Raw genomic sequence first — 19,566 nt, 5'->3', positions numbered from 1 at the left:
GTCAGCGCAGCATCTGGTGTGACATCTAAAATGCTTGTTGGACAGCAACAAGTACTTTAGATAAAACAGGGCGCTGTGTGCTAACGTTATGTGGCTCCGTTCCAGTGACTTCCAAAGACTTGTATTATTGTACACTCTAAAAACAGTTGGGTCAAAAGTAAGCCAATCATGGGATCAAAAATGGGCCGATCCAATTTATGGGTCAATTTGACCCAAGTAGAGGATTGGACCATTTTTTACCCATAGCTGGGTTACTTTTGATCCAACTGTTTTTAGAGTGTAGTGTTGTAGAAAAGTATATTTAATAACAGAAATCTTATAATTTTGAATAATTCTATGTCTAATATTAAATATTTATTTATATTTTATTGTAATAGACTGGAAACTGTTGTGTTGTTGTACTGTACTTTTGCAACATTGAATTATCCATAAATTCACCAATAATTTATATGAAATATGATTTCTTTGTGTTCAGGCTGACAGAAGCAGGAAGCGTGACCAGCCTGTCGTTGTCCGACAGTCATCTGGCCGAGCTGGACGGCGACACCCTGCGCTTGTTCGGGCTTGGCGCCCTGGAGGCGCTGGAGAGGGGCTGGGGGGCGCAGACGGCCGGCGCCGTCACCGTCATCGCCTTCCGCTACATCCACTTTGACGCCATCATACCCGCGCTGCCCAGGATCAGGGTCAAGTTCCCCAATCTGGCGGTGAGGGCAGAGGATTACGCCTATCCTTATGTAGCACAGAATATGCAACATTTCTTTTTTCATGCAGCATCTTATTTTCCTGGAAGCCAACATCAGCCGCCTGCCGCAATTGGCCGCACTGGCTCAGGTTCGACGTCTGGACCAGCTGACCGTTCACCCGCAGGGCAACCCGGTGGTGGGCCTCTCCCTGTGGCGCTCCTTCGTCATCTACCGCCTTCACCACTTTAACCTGCAGAGGATCAATGGCCAGGAGGTGAGTCTGCGTACACCCTTGCAGGATTTTACTTTCACTGGATGTTTATTGTTTTGATGTCAGTAGATGTCAATTGTGCACAATTCTATTTTAATTAGGGGTGTCAGGCGATTACATTTTTTTTAACCGTAATTAATCGCATGACTTCAACAGTTAATTCACGACAATATCTGTTCTAAATGTACAATAAGATATTTTTTAAGTTTTTAAGTTTTCATACTTTTGCTAACATAAAAGTTAACATAAACTAATAGAAATATGGCTGCATCTTTTAGTCATTGATACAGTAATTTCATAATAATTCATAAAATTTAGTTAATATTATAAAATGTATTGTAATGTATAAAACGAGTGTCATATTGATTTGTATTGAGGTCATTTCCCTGCCACTAGATGGCATATTTGCATTTTTAAGATGGTGACAGGTCAGTGCATTTTTCTTTTCATATTAAAAGCTATCTAATCATTTACATTCAATTCTGCACATTTTCAGAATTGTAAAATACAACTTGACCCCAGTCTCCAGAAATATATGCATTTTTAAATTTATTACTGCTAAATTTTGACGTGGATGTGTTTGCTACGTTGCAACTGGAATTCCCCAATACAGGCTTTCCAAGTAAGTCAATTGCGCGTTAAAAAAAAATTGTGGTGTTCAGGGAACTTTAAATTAACTAAAAATTTACGCACTAATCAACACAAATATTAACACAACTAATTTAATTAAATTTCATTTTATTTTATTTGCCCGATCCCATATAGTGTTCTTTAGTTTTGAGTAACACTCTCAAAAATACATTAAAAAAAATTCTAATCCAAATCACTTTCATATCGCTCTAAGAACATCAACCTTAACTTGCTTTAATGTAATTAATTTAATATTTTATTTTATTTTATTGTGTTTGTATGTTGTTGGGCCCATGTGGGATTATATAAAGATAATTTCTAAATTAGGGAAAACATTTCTTTATATTGTACTGGATCTCATTGCCGTTGTCAGGTGTACATCCGTGTAAAATTAAACATCTAGCTTTCCCTCTTGATGTGATGTCACCGTGTATGTTTCTGTGTGTTGTATCAGTATATCTGTGTGTATGTGTGTGTGTTCACGTCCATCGCCAGGTCACCATGAATGATGTCATCGCCGCCGAGCGCGTCTTCGGTACGCTGGGCCACGTGGCGGCCACCGAGACACCGCGCTGCCGCCTCCTCTTGCTGCTGGAGGAGTCCAGGTGAGGCGCAGAGACACAGAACCGCAACTTTTGCGGGCCACACTAAAGAATAGAGCGGGCCGGATCTGGCCACTGAGCCTTTAGTTTGAAATCAGTGATTTAACCCAAAAAGACACAAAAATGCTTGTTTGTTTTCATGCTAAAGAGACTCAAATTTTGGGTTGTTTTGTTGATTATTCATTTGACCCGACTTTGTGGGTTAAATGAATGATCCAGAAAGTTATTTTGGTCCCTTTTTTACGGAAGTGTATTGCATTCACTTCCTGTTTTTCTGACACATTTTTGGGGGGGAACTTTGTTTGTTTGTGTAATTTGTTTTTTTAATTACGTTTTTCAGATTTTTTTTTGTTTTGTTTTACAGAATATTTTATTTTCTGCCATTAAAAAATATTTTGAAAAACGGGTGGGCGGGGTGGGGGTTGGGGGGTGGTCGATATTCAGAAAAACAGGAGCAAAAATTACTCAGAAAAATTTGAAAAAATTGTTCAAAATCTGAAAAACAGGAAATAATAATAATAATTAAAAAAAAACAGAGCACCAGCTTCTGTTTTTCGGCGTATTTATTACCTCTTTTTTTTTACCTCTGAATTCTTAGTCACTCCTTGCAGTAAAAAAAAAATATACATTATAAATACTCCAAAAAACAGAGCACCAGCCTCTGTTTTTCTGAGTAATTTTTTGTCTGTTTTTTAAAAATAATTTATTCCCCTGTTTTTCGTTAAAAAAAAAAAAAATTCTTCTGTTTTTCTGAATATTTTGTTCCTCGTTTTTCGGAATATTTTTTTTAATGACAGAAAAAATAATGCAATAAAACTGAATATATATATAAAAAAACTGAACATTTAAAAAAACGAATCCCCCCCCCGTGAATGCAATACACTTATATCCTTTTTGACCCATACTGTATGTTTTTTTTCCCCAACTTCTTAGAGTAAAAAAATCAACTTAAATGCAAAAACAAAAGTATTAGTACTCTATTACTCCCCACCGCTGACAGCAAGTATGTGAAGGACGTGGAAGCCCTCGCGGGCATGTGCATGCTTGACTGCCGTGCGTTTCTATACACATATTTGTGTGAGCCTGGCACCAGGCAGCCGGCGGCGCTAAAAGCGATGCGTCTCGCTCGGGGTGCGTACTTGGCACCGTCACACACACATACGGTACACACATTCCACCTTTTTCCCTTTCATACTCTAATTCTGTCCTCAAGCGTGCACTCGGGCTGAACTGTAAATAGCAACGTAGACTCCTTAGTAATTAAACTGGAAAAATGTATGTCGTGTCCAGACAATCTCACTGCCGTCAGATAGTTTTCAGGTAATGTGTGAGTTTAGTTCCCACGCATCTTATGTCAACTCAATCTATTAAAGGAGTCATTATAGTTTTTTCCCCACAACTTAAAGGCAAGATATTATTATGCATTTTAAAGAGGCCACGCCACTTGCTAGCATCAAATATTTTGTAAAGTTTAATTTGAATGGAATCTATGGTATTGTATCTGTATTTAAAAAAAAAAAAGAGAAGGTTATTTGGTGGGCAAATAAATGACTCACTCGCTGGCCTCTCTCCATCTCGTCTTTCACCCCCCCGAAGGAAGCGGCAGCTGCAGTTTCTGTTGGAGGGGCGCGGCCGGCGCGCGGGGCTCAGCCCGGAGGAGCTGCGGGACAACGGGAAGCTGGTGGGCGAAGGTTTGAGTCGAGCGCTCTTCAACTATCCCAGCCGGGCCGGCAGTACAGACAGCCCAGAGGTCCGCGCAAGTATTGAGACGTCGTTTGGCCGATTCTTTATCTTTAGTTTTGACTTGTAAGTTGCACTCACTTCACAATGACATGATAGCAAAAAATGAAAATGATGCTCTTGCGTCACAGGAGGGCGCCGCGGAGGCGTCTGAGCGCGCCGCCACCGTGGACCTCTACCTTCAAGATCTGGTGCGCCGGGCGTCCGAGACTAACGTGAAGGGCGAGGCCCTGCACCGCCTGTGGCCCGCCATGTTCGGCGAGATGGTGCGCGACTGCGTGCTGGAGATGAGCGACCGAGCGGCCTTCCGCCAAGCCAGCCTTGCCAAGCTGTCCAAGTGAATGAGGACAGCTCATGACGGCCATCTTGACCAAGTAACCACACGTACACACACGCTCACGTCTGGGACGTTTTCACAAGCACCTTCTCCACGTGGACCACCATGAGGACTTGTTGATTGAATGTAGTTGGGACAGTTTTGAAATGACCACATTCTGTTTTGAATGATCTTTTCCGTGTCTTAAACCTCATATGTTCATCTTTCATGTGTCCTGTCTAGAAGACAGGATCAATCTATTGTACTGCACTTAGTATTAAAAGATTCTCTATTAACATGCTCATTGGTGCTCCTCATTTGTGTTTTACGCCTAACACTTTTCACTACAGGTGTTTATTTAATCAATGACATTGTTTGGGTCATATTTTTGCTAATTTGTCCATGTATAAATAAATCAACTTGAAAAGTAAACAAATTATATAAAATTGCAATGCAGCGTTTGGAGTGTGAATTCAAATATTTATTTACTCAACTGCAGCTCCCTAAAATCTGGCAATTTCCCCCTCAGTAGGGTCAGAGCCTTCATCGTGGCTGGCCCCGCCCTCTGGAAATCTCTCCTCTCTGAGATCCACAATGCCCCATCGCCAGACAATAGACATTAATGTTCTTTGGTTTGTGTTTTCCAGTTCAAGCTTTATTTATATAGCACATTTAATACACAATGTGCTTCACATCATTAAAATAAAATACAAATTTTGCAATGTAAAGAGAAAGCAATGTAAAGAGAAAATGTTTTGGCCTTGGGGTCCAGGAAGCACTCAGTGTCCTTGTTATATCTATTTACTATTTATTTATGCAGCACTAACCAGGAGGAGTAACATCAGCTATAATTAAGATGATTTTTTTAATGTTAAAAAAAACAAAACAAACATTTTTCTTTAAATTACATTGGATTTTTTAAATTTTATTTATGTATTCTATTTTTTTTTTTTTTTAGTTACTTGAGTTTGAATGCCTTTATTTTTTAATTTTTTTTTAATGGTCTGTATTTGTAATACATTTTGGACACATTTTACGCTTTAAAAACAATTGCAAGTAATTTATACATGCCTATTCAGAAGCAACGTTTATGTAGTTTGTTTTTAAATTCAGCTTTTATTATCATCACTATTGTTAATATTATTGTTTATTTTTGTTGTTTACACATTCTTCCACAACGTTCTCGAGAATTCAAAGGGGGCGTACGGTTGTATTCCAGCAGGGGGCGCGAAAGAGTCACTTTTCCTCACCGCGTCAAGTCCGTCACATTCAGGCTCTCCTGCGCGTTAAAGTCACAAGCACCCGAGGACAGCGGGATGACTTTTAGCGGCTCTGTGGAACTCCTCCGCACCTTTTTGATGGGACTCTAAGTTGGGGATCGAAAATGTTTGTTTTACACCATTCGGCTGGTGGCGGTGGACGGGAAAAGCTTGGCAGGGAAAGTGGAATATGTGTAGTTTAGCAGTTGGGAAAGGTGGCGTTCATGGAGGCTGCAGACTGAAACATGTTGCCTTAGAAGTCCACTGGAGTTCAAATATACCACCTGGAACACTCGGGCAAGTATTCAACTATTTTTGTGTGCGTTTGTTGGTTTGTTTTTTTTACACATTATTGTTGGGTGAATTCCTGTTGACTTCATTAAAATATGTAAAGTGGTAGTAAGTTGCATGTTATTTGTTTACCCGTTTAAAAAAAAAAACTTTAGATGAATGAATAATAATTATTGGGATTTATTATCTCCCTCTTGGATCTTTTCATTGGCACAGTGTTTTTTTAGTTTAGTTTTTTTTAAATATACTGTATTTATTATAGAGTTTTGTCAAAGATATCCTTGGGCAATATGTGTAGTATACACAACATACCCATCCTTCTACACGTTTTAATACAAATCAATACACACACAAAAGCGTCACATTCTACAACAGCACACCACGTGCACACATGCACCAACTCATACTGTATGCAGTACATGCAAACATAAAAACATAGTGTTTGTCCTTGTACCATAGCAATAGAGTATGTATTATAATGCAAAAATATCATAAAAAAATATTTAATATAATGTACTGTAATATCAAATTGCTTTAGCAGTTTTGGAAAATGTCAAATGTTAGCCAGTTGCAAGCATTCCGTGAACCTAAAATAGAATATATGTTTGTATATCAAAAAAAGTTACTTGCGTCTTAGATGAAGCTAGCATAGCATGCATATATTTGTAAACATCAATAACAATTGTAAGTTTTCAATTAAGCTAACGTGTGTCCTAAACATTAAAACACATACAGATCTTTTAGACCTTTTTAAAACTAGTGTAATTCAAGTAAATGTGTGTGTAAAAAAAAAAGAAAAAAAGAAGTTAAAATTCACTTATATCCACACATTCACTTAATGTCTGTCATAATGATACATACAATCATACAAATTATGTTTTTTATTTGCATCACACTTATAAGGATAACCTCTAAAATTCTTAAAACTAGGAAAAAATAAATCATACCACTGTAACCCATTGGGCAAAAAGCCCAAATCTATGCAGTGTTAGAAACCAATTTTAAAAGTGCAGGTGCTAGGAAGATTTGAAAGTAACCTCACTTCACTACGCCCCAACCGACCCTTGCGTCCCTCACCAAAGTTAGCCCCTCATGAACGTGCACTTGACTGTATGTACAATGTGTTCTGTGTACAAGCAGATGTTAGCCAAGTATGCTACATTGATAGCATGGTTTATTCATGTTGGAAAGTGGCCAAACATGAAATGTTACCGGTTTGATGTTGCATGTAACGTTAATCCAGATCCGATTGACATTACACATTCAATTCAAATATGCCATTTAATATGTTTGAGTGTGTATATCACTATCAAATCAGCTTGTAGTTTGTTGTAGGGATCTTATTACATGTCGTTCCCTTGGATGTAATTACAATCAGTATGCAACCAAGTTCAATGTTTGAGCATGTCTAATTTGTCATTTCCGAATAGTGTGTGATCATCATCCTGCAAGAATGCGAGAAGTCTACAAGTGGCTTGTTAGGTAATGTTTTTTTCAAAGCAGCACCATTGATGTAATGTGTCGTGTACCTGCAATTAATCCTTCCAACCGGCTCGTTCTGAAGGGATGTTTTGCTGTTTTTGCTTTGCTTGGAGGCAGTGAAATGTCAACACGCCGCGGACCACAGAAAGGTGAGCAGGACCGAGGTCGCGCCCAAGTCCAAACACGTGCCATCCACACACAAACTCATCTCGTGATGTCGTCCTGGCACCGGCGCTGCACGCATCATCATAATCGCTTCTTTGTTCGACGAATGCCTCCGAGTGAGAGGACTCTCCTTTTTCCTGTTTCCCGAAAAGTGTGGAAAGCTAGTGGGAACACTCCCAAAATGTTCAGGTGCTAATGTGCTATTGTGTCAACAAACTGCTACATCAGCAGCTCGGGCGCTGAGTGGAAGTTCTGAAAGATGGTGAGAGCCTGTTTACGGTCTTCGCAGGATTTTTAAATGTTATTTATTTTTATTTTAGAGCTGTTCATTAACAATTATTATGTATTCATAATTATTATTATAATTATTATTATTTTTAGATATTTATTATCATTATTTATTAATTATTGTGTATTAATTATTATCATGAATTATTATATATAATGCATTAATCTGTCAAATTTGATGAATTCGATTTTTAAAACTACTAACTATTAAAGGTTATCTGATCTTATCTTTATTCCTTGTTGGTGGAAAGTAATTACGATCCCCTCTCGCTACCACAGCATAAGCAATTCATTGATAAGCGACACTCAGACGGCGTAGCCTCAGGAGAGACGCGGGGTCACGAGGTGCGTTCAAAGTGTCGATCAAGTTTTCAGTTATCTCAAGTTCTTTCTTTTGTTAACATCAAAGACAATTTACAAGTCTCTGAAAACATTAAAGATTGCTTCATGATTGCCAGACAACCAGTTTACTGGCAACCGTCCAAACTTTCTATTCTCTAAAAGTCCTGTGAATGGAGACTTCTAAAAGAGCAGGATTTCCATGTGGATCCACAACAAAGCCGTCTAACCTGGCACCGTTGGTCTACCTACTGCTGCAGGCTTCTGCATCACAAAGTTCACTAATAAATTTCTCTGCTGAAGGGAAACGGAGCCAAAACTGAGAAGGGCTGCAGGCCAACAGAGACTTCCAGTCAGCAGCCAAATCATGACTTAAAACTTGGACTCACCCTCTTTTTTTGTGGCACGAGTTCAGCTTCTAAAAAAGATCCACCTGAGGAAATGTCAATTGTTCTTCTCATCCAGGTGCCACAGAGGATCCCTGGAGAGTCCCCATTAGACTCTGAAGCGGACCGTGGAGTGTCCTGGGGTACCTGGGGGCCCTGGTCGGCCTGCTCCCTGACGTGCGGAGGTGGCGTGCAGGAGCGAAGTCGGCCGTGTCTGAAAATCTCCCGTCCCTCGCATCCAGGCCTCGTCATCTCAGCCTTGAGACCTTCAGTTTCCGTCTATCGGGACGACGGCCGTCATGAGGGGAGCACGTCTGACGGACGCAGGTACAGTGAACATCCAAGGCAAGTGACCATATTTGTCAATCAGACCTCCAGATTTTGGTTAACATCAAAGACAGTGAAGTATATTCAACAAACCTAACATGTCTGATTTTGTAAGTATCAAAGAGAATACAGCCTTAAGTGAACCTAGCAAACAATTCTAATGCGTTTTGTATTCAATGAAACATGAACATCAATGACACACAGTCTTCAACTAATTTAAGGAGCGTCGTGTTTTCTTTTTGTAAACATCAAAGGCAGACAAGAGGATTCAACAAAACATGTTCTCGTAAGCATCAAAGACAATTTAGTCTTAAAACAAACTAAGATACAAACGTACATGTGTTTGTAATAGGTTAATTATTTAATGAACTTAAACATCAAAGACCATCAAAGACGTCAGCTTCACGAGTTATGTTTGATTTTTTTTAGGTTTCCACAAACAACACAGAGAGTCTTCAACAAACCTAAAAACAAAAGATAATGTACCGGTACTGTTTTACCAAATCGAACAAAAGTGTTTTTGTTCAAATCAAAGACAGTTAGGAGCTTTCAACCAATTTAACGTTGGTCTTTTCGTAAGCATCAAAGAGAGTTAAGAGCCTTAAATGAACCTAACTCAACAAACCTATAAACGAAAGATAATGTACCGGTACTGTTTTGCCAAATTGAACATATGTGTTTATTAGTATTTGTTCATATTAAAGACAATTAAAAGCTTTCAACCCGTTAGCCTTTTTTTGTAAGCATCAAAGAGAGTTAAGAGTCTTAAATGGCCTGGTCTCTGAGCCAAGTCCAAGTCTTCAGCCCAATGCTGTTTTCGTTTTTGCTCATACTAGTTATTAGTTCTCTGTTGGGTCTGAAAGTAACTCAATGGGGCTGTGGCGCTGAACTGTGGGACCCCACGGACCCCACCCACGTTTTTTGGTCCTTTGTAAATCTCTTCTTTAAAGAGAGTCCAGAACTCAGCCGGTGCTTGGCAGCTTTGGGATCTGCAGTCCTTCCTGTTTAAACAAATCACGCTGACAGCTGAGCAACGGGGGTGCCGTTGAAGGGGACTCTGGCGCATTTCCATCCGAGGACTTTACTCCGAAATGAGGGACTATTTTGCAGTTGTCTGGGGTTTTGCTAAAAGTGTACCCTAGCCCGCAACTACATTTTACAACTTACATATTACAATTTCGATTGTAAATGGAGGTCAGTCTGTCATTGACTAAATGTCTTCAGGAGGATCAGCGCCATCACATCGGGCAGGTACGGCTACGGAAGAGCTTCGATGCAGGCTCCCGGAAGGCTCCAACAGTCCCAACTTGACAGACACGGACGTTCTGCCGTCCCCCACCGCGGTGTCCTCAAGTCGCACCACCGCGACCGCAGCGGACCTCACACGGAGACGCTGTGGGCGCCGCTCTATCAGCCGGGCCAGATGGGCCAGGGTTCCCGATCCCAGCAGCCGCAGCCACAACTGGAGCGACCCTACCACCATAGCCCGGCTTCTTCTTGTCTGGGAGAGCACAATCACCACAGACTCTGTGACCATCCGGTACGAATACCCAAATGAATAAACAAATGTAACCCTTTCATCTTTTATGATGTATTATAGCCTTGAAAGTAGATCTTACAATTTATAAATTTAGTTCTTAATTAAATATAAGTCTGGAAAAGTCCGAAAGTTTGCTTCCTCTAGTTGGCTCAAAAATAACCCAATCTGGGTCAAAAATGGACTGATCCGATATGTTAATTTAACCCAACTTTCCCAACTTGTTTTGTACACAATAACCCAATTTTGTTTTTTTTGTTACTTTAAACAAACCAGAAAGTTGAGTCAAATTGAAAATATCTTAATTCTTCACTCGACAGATGAGTAAAAACAACAACAATTTGGGTAAAAGATTGACTCAATTTAACCCAACTTTTCCAGTTGTTTAAAAAAAACAAACAAACTACTTTTTAGATTTTTTTAAACTTTTGTTTAAAACAGCCCAGAATATTGGGTCGAATTGAAAATATTGTCTTAATCTTTCACTTTAAAAACAGTTGAGTCAAAAAGAGCCCAATTTGGTTAAAACATTTACTAATCTGATTCGTCAATTTAACCCAACTTTCCTGATTGTTTTGTATAAAACAACCTAACTTTTTCAGTCAACAACCCAGGAAAATAAAGTATTGGATGGGTCTATTTTTGTCCCAGCTTAGTTTTTTTTTGGACCCAACTGTTACTAGAGTGTTTTTAGCTCTTGTATTCGCTGTCATTGTATAGTCCTGGTGTACCTAATGATGTGACCAGTGAGTGTTAACTTCCTGCATTTTTAGCCTGGAGCTTCCCAGCTAAAGTGACTCAGTGAACACCAACCTGCCTATTTGGAATGGAACACACCCCTTTTGTTCTGTATAATATCACGAGCGTTAAGTAAATCAGAGCAGAGGCTTGTTTAAATTGAGGCGTCGGCGGGTCTTCTTTTAACAGCAACCTGATCGATGAGTAACGTCAACGTTTGCTTCCACTTCTTCCTGCTTGACTAATTATGTTTTTTTTGTGAGTGTATACGTAACCTTTGCGTACCCCTTTGGAAGTAAACAGCAGGTCCATGTGAATCTGTGTGTGTTTAAGGTCATGATAGGGTGAAGAAGAAATGTTAGTGTTATCCTTTCCAATTTTCCAGTCCATTTTTTTTTTTTTAAATAAATCAAATTCATGGATCTCATTTCTTAAAATAATGAAATTTCCCTTAGCAAATAATTGGAAATGTTCCAGTCAAGCTGTTGTATAGCATAAATACTTTATTAGCCATACCAGCAAGTTTTAAAAAAAAATTCACAATTGAAAACAGTTATCGAGTATCTTAATAAACATTGCATGGATCAAGAATTACGATACATTTTACACACCCTAGTTGCTGTCTTGCTGAAATCGGACCATTTTTACTGTCTGCTGTATTCCTCCCCATAAACTGTAATCATATTATTATTAATAATAATAATAATAATAACAAAAACAATAATAATAATCATATTGCCATCTATTTTTAGACTTGTCCTGCATCCAGCAAACCCATCAGAGCTGCTCAGTGTGCCACGCACGACAAGAAGCCTTTCATGGGTCGACTGTACGAGTGGGAGCCTTTCAACGAAGGTACCATAGTGTGCATGTAAAAGTACAACATAAAAAAACAAAAACAACATAGCAATTTGCTAATCTGGAAGTCTTGTGTCAGAATTCTAGTGAATCCAGGCCATTTACATTCGCAAATGATTAACACTCCCTGTAATTGCAAAAAAAAAATGCCGCAAGATGGTGGCAAAACATTTACAATGGAGGGGATCATAAAGCATCAACACCATACTTCGAGCTTGTAAACAGTCCTGAAATCATTTTACATAAACAATTTATTCAGTAGTTTAATTTCTCAGCCTAAACAAACAAACCACCTTCATATGCGACTCCTAAAAAGTATTTGCTAACACACTAGCGCAAACTGACGTGACATCACACACGGGCAAACAAATATGCGTGCTAGCTCCCTACAAACAGTTGTCTTAAAAAAAAAAAACTCACCTTTTATGCACAATAATAAATGTTATCAACAACTCTACACACAAAAAAAACAACTGAAATGTAAACGATTACAGAGGAGAGACGTATTGACATGCTACATTTTCACCTTTGATTGAGTACCAATAAAAAAAGAACACCAGCTATGTATTAAACCTGAGAACAGCATCAAGATTCCACCAGATGGCGCCAAAGTAATACTGTATTGGCTAAAGCACAAAAGAAATAAAACATATAAAAGTACTGAACCATGAATATGCGGGGGCTTACTGTATCTAAAATGCAATAATGATATGTAAATATGGTTGTATAATTAAAAAATGTCTAAAAATATAAATGATTTATGTGGGTGTTTACTGTCCAGATTAGAGTTCAAATGTAAATTGTCCATGTGTCTTTAGCTGCGGGGGATCAGCACTGTGCGCTCAACTGTCGAGCCGCCGGCTTCAGGTTCTACGTGCGACTCTCTGACAAGGTGATCGATGGAACGCCGTGCGGGCCCAACAATTCTTCTGTGTGTGTAGCGGGAACGTGCACGGTAAGATCACATGCCTTCGTGTTATTTCATTTTTTTGTTTCTGGTCTTGATCTGAAAAGGGGCTGGCCGCTGAATTAAAAATGAAGGTGATTAGAATGGGGGGGCGGTGATTGTGGCCACAAGGGGGCAGGATAGTTTAAGAAGGATCTCCTGGAGTGAAGCTGAGGTCCACAGGAAGTAGAGCTGTGGGATATTTGTACAGCGTTTCAATCCAAGTGGCTAAAACACACCTGTCAGAATTGGACTGACGCGTCGGTGCGTGGGAGCGAACACACAACATGAATGTTGGATCCACAGTGGTGCGTTCACTTCCTGCACTTTCTTCACACTTCTTCTCATTCAGAGGATTTTTTTCCCCCTCCTCATCACTCCTTTGGATCCTCTCAGCTGCTCGAGCCATTCCGCTCGAAAATTCCCCCCTATCGGCTAGCGATAACGCCAAAGCATCTGTTAAAATGTGAAGCGCAACTGTTTGGCTCGTTTGAAATCCAACGCTGATAAGCAGCTTGAAAAAAAAAAAAGTGCCGCTAAATGTGGAGCCTGTACTGGTGCAGTCTCCAGCTACGCTAACTTTAGTTCTTTTCTTTGAGAGGAGACTTAGGGGCAGCTAGAAAAAAGGGGGAGAATGGAGAGCATAATACATCTAGATACTGTTTGTAAAATGTAATGAGTCCTATGAAGTCTGCCTAGCAACAAGTGATGCAACCAAGAAACAAAGACCACAAGTCATTTGTTGATCTGCGTAAGATTTGACCCAATACTTTTGCTCAAAGACAGGAGCTATTGAACTTGTTTGGAGGAATGCCTCCCGAAAGAGCTTCTGGGAATGTCGGGCTTTTCCCAAGCCAAACATGCAGAGAAAAAAACTTCCTGAGGGTGGACGGGAACGTGCCAAGCATCACTACAGCTGAACGTCAAACTGAGACTTTTAAAAGCCACTCGCCAGTATGATCTTTGCACATGTCTGCTTCTGATACGCACATCCAGAACATGTTCCAGATCCAGAATTGCCGTTGCTCCAGTATGTATTCATTTATTATTTTCTTTAAGCTTTGTTTAACCAGGTAACTGTGTTTTCAATGTAGTTTTTTTTCATCAGGCTTCATTCGAACTTGCAAAAGGTTCTCAAACAGTTTTTAACGGTTTCAAGCAGTTTTCTTACCGCAAAGACATTTTGAACATGTTCAAAATTTGGTGGCGCCAGAAGACGTTTTAAACTGCCGTTTCCGGCATTAATACACACGTCCTGCATGAACAGGACACACTCTAATGTAGTCCCCGAAGAGGTCAAGTTTTATCCTGTGCTTCCTGCAGCAGAACATCCTGTCGGCCTACGGCTGTGTAAAGAGGAAAAAATTTTCACGCCCATCTTCCGCATGCTAGCATCTTTAGCCAGGATCGAGTCCCACCACAACATTATGACGAAACCCACTGTCGGGTGGGAGGAAAATAAAATGCACTGCTTAGGACATTTGATTTCAATGTACAGTAGTCAGACATGGAAGAAAAAAGCAGCAATCATGTATCATTCCACTGGGACATTATAAATGTAAACTATGATAACAGCGAGGTAAAAAATAACCCAATGATGGGTCAAACGGACTGACCACAATTTGGGTTATTGTTCTTATTTTATTCTTTCATCTTCTGATTATTACTTAACATTACAGTGCATTCACACACACAAAAAAAGAATAGCCCAACTTTTGTGGTCAATAAATCTAAAAAATTGGGTCATTTTGTGGGTTATTCATTTGACGCAACATATTGAGTTAAAAGAATAACACAAAACGTTTGGTCAAATTGACCTTTGTGAGAGTCAGTTCTCTTTTGATGCGTAATTGTGTTATTGTTGACCCAACTGTTTTTAGAGTTAATAACCCAAATTGAGTCAAAAAAGGAACCGACCTAATCTTTTGGTTTAACGTTAAAGTGTGTACACTAAAAAAATGTATAATAGTCCAAATATTGGGGTCAAAACAACCCCCCAAATTGGGTCACAATGACCCGAGTGGTGGTAAGTCCTATTTTGACCCATATTTGTGTTAACTTGACTGTTTTTATGGTTACCCAAATTGGGTCAAAAAGGACCGACCTAATTTTTATTTTTATTTTTTTTATACCCAAAATTGGGTCAAAAGGGGACTGGTCCAACTTTTTGACCCAGAATTAGGTTATTTTTGACCCAACTGTTTTTAGAGTTAATAACCCAAATTGGGTCAAAAAGGGACCGGCCCAACTTTTTGACCCAGAATTAGGTTATTTTTGACCCAACTGTTTTTAGAGTTATTAAGCCCAAATTGAGTAAAAAAGGAACCAACCCAACTTCTAAGTTTATCCATCTAACCCAACCTGTCTACTCACTCTCGCTCCTAAAAAAAAAAAAAAGCCCCCGCAAACCCACATCTCCGTCACCCCTCCCCTGTACCTCCCCCCGGCTCTTTTTTACAAGTGGGAGCACGGAAGGGATGGTCGGTGCCGTTTTTTGGACTTGAGAGCGAGCGCTCTGCACGTTTTGGGGAGAATGCTGCCAGTTCCGAGCCTGCTGCTGCTGGCCTGCCTCCACGTACAGGGGAAGCCCCGGTCTCAGGTAGGACCTGCTTGTTGGGGTACCTGTCAGAGCGTTGGAAGAACTAGACCACCTCATTGTGATGTCGCAGTTACTTTGGGTTACTGTAACTTCATGTCAGAGTAGCTCCAGTGAAGCTTTCCTGGTTTGGTCCATAACTTGGACTCTACTACAAGATCGTAGCTATGAAGGTGTCAAAGTGGAGGTGGCTCTATTAGCTAGAATGTGCATGTCACAGCTGTTTTAGCTCAGCACTGCTTGACTTCATGTCAGAGATGTTGTAATATTTTGAGGACAGAAATGTATGTTGATGACAATTTAGTTGTCAATTAACAAGATTTTGGTATTGTGAAAATGAGGTAAAAAATAATAAAGATTTACGCAATAACAACGGGGGTTTATTCACTATATGATGATGATAGCAGACCCCCAAAAAATTGTCACTTTGGAGTGCTGACCCCGCGTAGAAAAAGTTCAAGACATCTTACCATCCTGGCATGTGGGCGTCACATGCACGTTGAACGCAACCTTCCACTTAAGTCGACTTCCAGATTCAGCATCCCGTCACTATACATTCCTCAATGTTGACTGCATTTTCTCTAAAGGGAAAGTTCATGGCATTTCCAGATGCTACGGTATGGCAAAAGTCGCAAGAAAACATTTGATCTTATTTGTGTTTGTGCGTATGAAGAGCTCCTCGAATCCCAGTGCAACGTTCGCCTTTCACTTCTTGCTCGTAAATAAGTGTTAAAATATGGCACTGTGGCTCCATCCTGTTATGTCTTCACAGCATCAGTTTACTTTTATTCCCCTATGATAAGGCAAATTTAATGTTCATGGTTAAGATTTGCTTGCAGTGTATCCTTGTGAAATTGTATACATTTTAGGGGCAGCAAAGAGCGAAAAGGCCAAGGCAATGTTGGAACCGAATAAACCCAATTGAAACCAAAAGAGTAGATGTGGATGGGAAGGAAATACTAATTTGGTGAATTCATTTTGCTGTAAATTCATTAAAAATAAATAAATAATTAAATAAATTAATTAATTAATACCACCAAATGGTGAATTCATTTTAAAACAGTCATTCAGAAATAAAATTAATTAAATTAATCCAGCTAAAAAAAATAGGTTAAAAAAAATTAATCAAACCAATAGATACTAAATAAACAATTATGATGCAATAAAAAGACTAATCTCTGACTTTAAACAGGAAGTCGGCCATTTTGTTTTGAAGCAGCCATTACAGTCCCAGCAAACAGGAAATTATCAGCCTTAACCCTTAAATACCGAATGTAATCTCACAAGCCACAGGAAGAAAATGCTAATGTTTTTCTCTTTCCAATAACTCCAAGAAAGCGACACTTTATCATGTGCTTGGTGGTTAATGTAATAAAACACATTCCCCATTTTGCTTTTATGTTCCCACACTTGTCAGTCTTTGATAACTACAGCAGAATTAAAAGCTTTGAATTTTAAAGTCAGTCAAATTCTGCAGTTAACTGGAGCGTAACTCCAAACTTTTACACTTGCTTGAACCACAATGAATAAACGTCGCGATGACTGGGAATGCTAATGCTAGCAAACAATGGAGAACAAATGCACAGCACGCTAATTCTGGCGTCCGTGCTGGCTTTTTTCTATTCTGGTTCTGTTGTGACTGAGAGCCAAATTAGTATGAAAGTTAAATTAAATGCCTTACTTTTTAATTGAAATGAATGCGTTTAAAGTCCTGGTCCAACTTAACTCATTCACTGCCATTGACGGCTATAGACGTCAAAAATTCATTTGAACTATTTCTACTAGTTTATCATTTTTTCCCACTATTGTTAACTAGAGTATGAAAACCTAGAATTTATATTGTACATTTAGAACAGATATAACATTTGTGATTAATCGTGATTAATTTGTTTTCCACAAAGATACACATACTTTCAAAATCTAGTGAGTTTACCACCTACCAAGTTTGGATGTTAATTTCAAGCACTTGTGGCATAATTTTTACATTGAAGGCTGGTATAATATGTTTGTTTGAAGCACTTGACTATATACAGTATAAACTACAAGGCTTGCATGGTTGTGGAATTTATGTTCCCGTCAGTCTGAATGTCAGAATGCTTAACCTTGATATTATTATGTGAAGAGTATATAAGCGCATGAGGCTAAAGTGTACGACATGCTGTAAGATCAATCAATAGGATACCAAATTATTGCCACTATTGCCACTACCAGTGATTCCAATCATTTTTTTCTATGATGTTTTCACCATCTAATTGAATCTGAAGTATCCATCTCAATACACTGTTTTCAATGAATATCAATACCAATGTTGGTATCGATATTTGGATCAAACTTCTGCAGTACCGTGTGGGAAAAATACCGCCAGGATTTCTTTTTAAGACCCTCTTGTTTTCAGACTCGACTCGGCTGCTAACCACTTCCAGATGAAGGTGGGCTTCAGTGCCGCTTTAAATGATTAAATTGAAAAGAAACATGGTTTCATCGTGGTTTCACTGGAGAAAGCATGCAGATGGCAGCTGCGAGCCACCCACTGAGAGAAAGTGAAAAATAAAAAAAGTTCAGACGCGGCAGAGGTTTCTGTTTTTACGAAATGAAATTCTAGTGTAAGCTTTTTAAGTGTTTATACTGTTCCCCCGTAACCGCGAGTAATTGATGCACCTTCCAAAAAGTTTATAAGTGCCAATTAAAGATGATGGCAAAAAAACTACTCCTATCACACTGACACTGCTCAGCTCACTTCAACATAGTTCATTAGCACCAAAATGCCACCAAATTGTATTACTTGTATCACTTTGTATTTAACACAAAAGCAGCAAATGGGAGTTTTTCAGCAAATAATGGTTAGTCTGTAAAATTAATAAATAAATAAAGCTGCTCACTCAGCTAAGTAGCATTCTAGTTTACATTTTTGACATCATGTCATCATTGTAGCATTGTTGTTCAGCACCATCAGAGCTTTACTATATTCTTTCACAGACAGTATTATAAACAGCACAACTTTATTGACATTAACTGTAGCCAATTTCCGCCTAATTTCTGTTTCATATAATAAGTAGTAGTACATCAGCTAACAAGCTAGCAAAGCTACCGCTATCATCTAGCATGATTGTTTAGCCTTGAGTCTGCTACTAAGTATCTTTTTATTTAGGGTTAGGGTTAGGGTTAGGTTTGGTTTGATGTCTGATTGAAGCTGTTTCACTTACATGCCTAAAAAAAAGAAGAAAAAAGCTGCTTAACCAGGTGGAATCTGCTTGAAGCATTGTTGTTCAGCCCCATCAGAGCTTTAGTATATTCTTTCACCGAGAGTATTATAAACAGCACAACTTTATTGACGTATTAATTGTAGCCATTTCCCGCCTAATTTCTGTTTCATACAATAAGTAGTAGTACATCGGCCAACAAGCTATAGCTAGCTGCTATGTTTCACTTACAACCGCTAAATGATACACAGATAAATGCATTAGCATGACTATGGAAAATTGAATACTTGTTAAAGCACTTTCATGCCGTCATGATCGTCATCCCAAAGTTGAAAAGTTGAGGCGTCTGTTTTGTCATGATTTCTTAACTTTCTCGAGTCTTCCCGTAAAGCACTTCACGTTTTAGCGCTCTCGGTTGTCTGAGATTTTGAGTCCGATTCTGGATCCATAAATCACGCCGTATGTTTCCATCGAGTCGCATTGTTGTCGTCCGAGTGGCCGTGAATAACCTCGTGTTGGCGTTTGTTTTACAAGGGGAGTGCTTGACTGCCGCGATGGTGTCGTGTGAGGTGTGATGGATTTTACGCTGACACGGTAGAGCCGTTTAATGCTCGTCATGTCACTAACAGCTCTTCATTGTTGCGTTTTTATTCTTTTTTCCACTGGGAACTTTTTATTTGTTGCTGGATGACATGCTCATTGGAAACATTAAATACAAATGGAATGACAGGTCTTTTATGTGGAACGCAGCGTAACGGGACATTGCCTCAACAGTTTCACGCTTTCACACAGTGACACGGCATCACACAATCAGATAATTAGATGACGTCTTTGTTCTGACGTTCTCTTTCACACAAAAGATCCTGGAAAATCAGCTTATTGAAGCCTTAAAAGAAGATTGGGAATTCATCT

At 39.2% G+C, this 19,566-nt stretch overlaps 2 protein-coding genes across 9 annotated transcripts in view; both read left to right on the top strand.

Annotated features, from left to right (window-relative positions):
• Positions 1 to 4,546, top strand: part of lrrc49 (leucine rich repeat containing 49) — a 33,280-nt gene extending 28,734 nt beyond the window's left edge. For 5 of the 6 annotated variants that reach the window (XM_077563158.1, XM_077563157.1, XM_077563159.1 and 2 more), the window contains 5 exons: positions 476 to 704; positions 772 to 957; positions 2,080 to 2,189; positions 3,783 to 3,936; positions 4,058 to 4,546. In XM_077563158.1, coding sequence (XP_077419284.1) covers positions 476 to 704; positions 772 to 957; positions 2,080 to 2,189; positions 3,783 to 3,936; positions 4,058 to 4,267 — 889 coding nt within the window. In that variant the 3' untranslated portion in view covers positions 4,268 to 4,546. Of the gene's footprint in view, positions 1 to 475; positions 705 to 771; positions 958 to 2,038; positions 2,190 to 3,782; positions 3,937 to 4,057 lie in introns of those variants that run through there. The other variant, XR_013293793.1, reaches the window with a different exon arrangement.
• Positions 4,547 to 7,209: 2,663 nt separating this feature from the next.
• thsd4 (thrombospondin type 1 domain containing 4) overlaps positions 7,210 to 19,566 on the top strand; it is a 22,802-nt gene continuing 10,445 nt past the window's right edge. The window contains exons 1-6 of one of the 3 annotated variants that reach the window (XM_077563634.1): positions 7,210 to 7,274; positions 7,357 to 7,423; positions 8,532 to 8,779; positions 10,004 to 10,319; positions 11,807 to 11,909; positions 12,731 to 12,867. In XM_077563634.1, the coding sequence (XP_077419760.1) occupies positions 7,246 to 7,274; positions 7,357 to 7,423; positions 8,532 to 8,779; positions 10,004 to 10,319; positions 11,807 to 11,909; positions 12,731 to 12,867 (900 nt within the window). In that variant the 5' untranslated portion in view covers positions 7,210 to 7,245. Of the gene's footprint in view, positions 7,275 to 7,356; positions 7,424 to 7,535; positions 7,702 to 8,531; positions 8,780 to 10,003; positions 10,320 to 11,806; positions 11,910 to 12,730; positions 12,868 to 19,566 lie in introns of those variants that run through there. The other 2 variants (XM_077563636.1, XM_077563635.1) reach the window with 2 other exon arrangements.

The sequence above is a fragment of the Vanacampus margaritifer genome, chromosome 4, assembly GCF_051991255.1.
Source record: "Vanacampus margaritifer isolate UIUO_Vmar chromosome 4, RoL_Vmar_1.0, whole genome shotgun sequence".
Classification (NCBI taxonomy): Eukaryota; Metazoa; Chordata; class Actinopteri; order Syngnathiformes; family Syngnathidae; genus Vanacampus; species Vanacampus margaritifer.
Note: the sequence above shows the minus strand (reverse complement) of the source record. Positions and strands in the feature narration are given on the sequence as shown.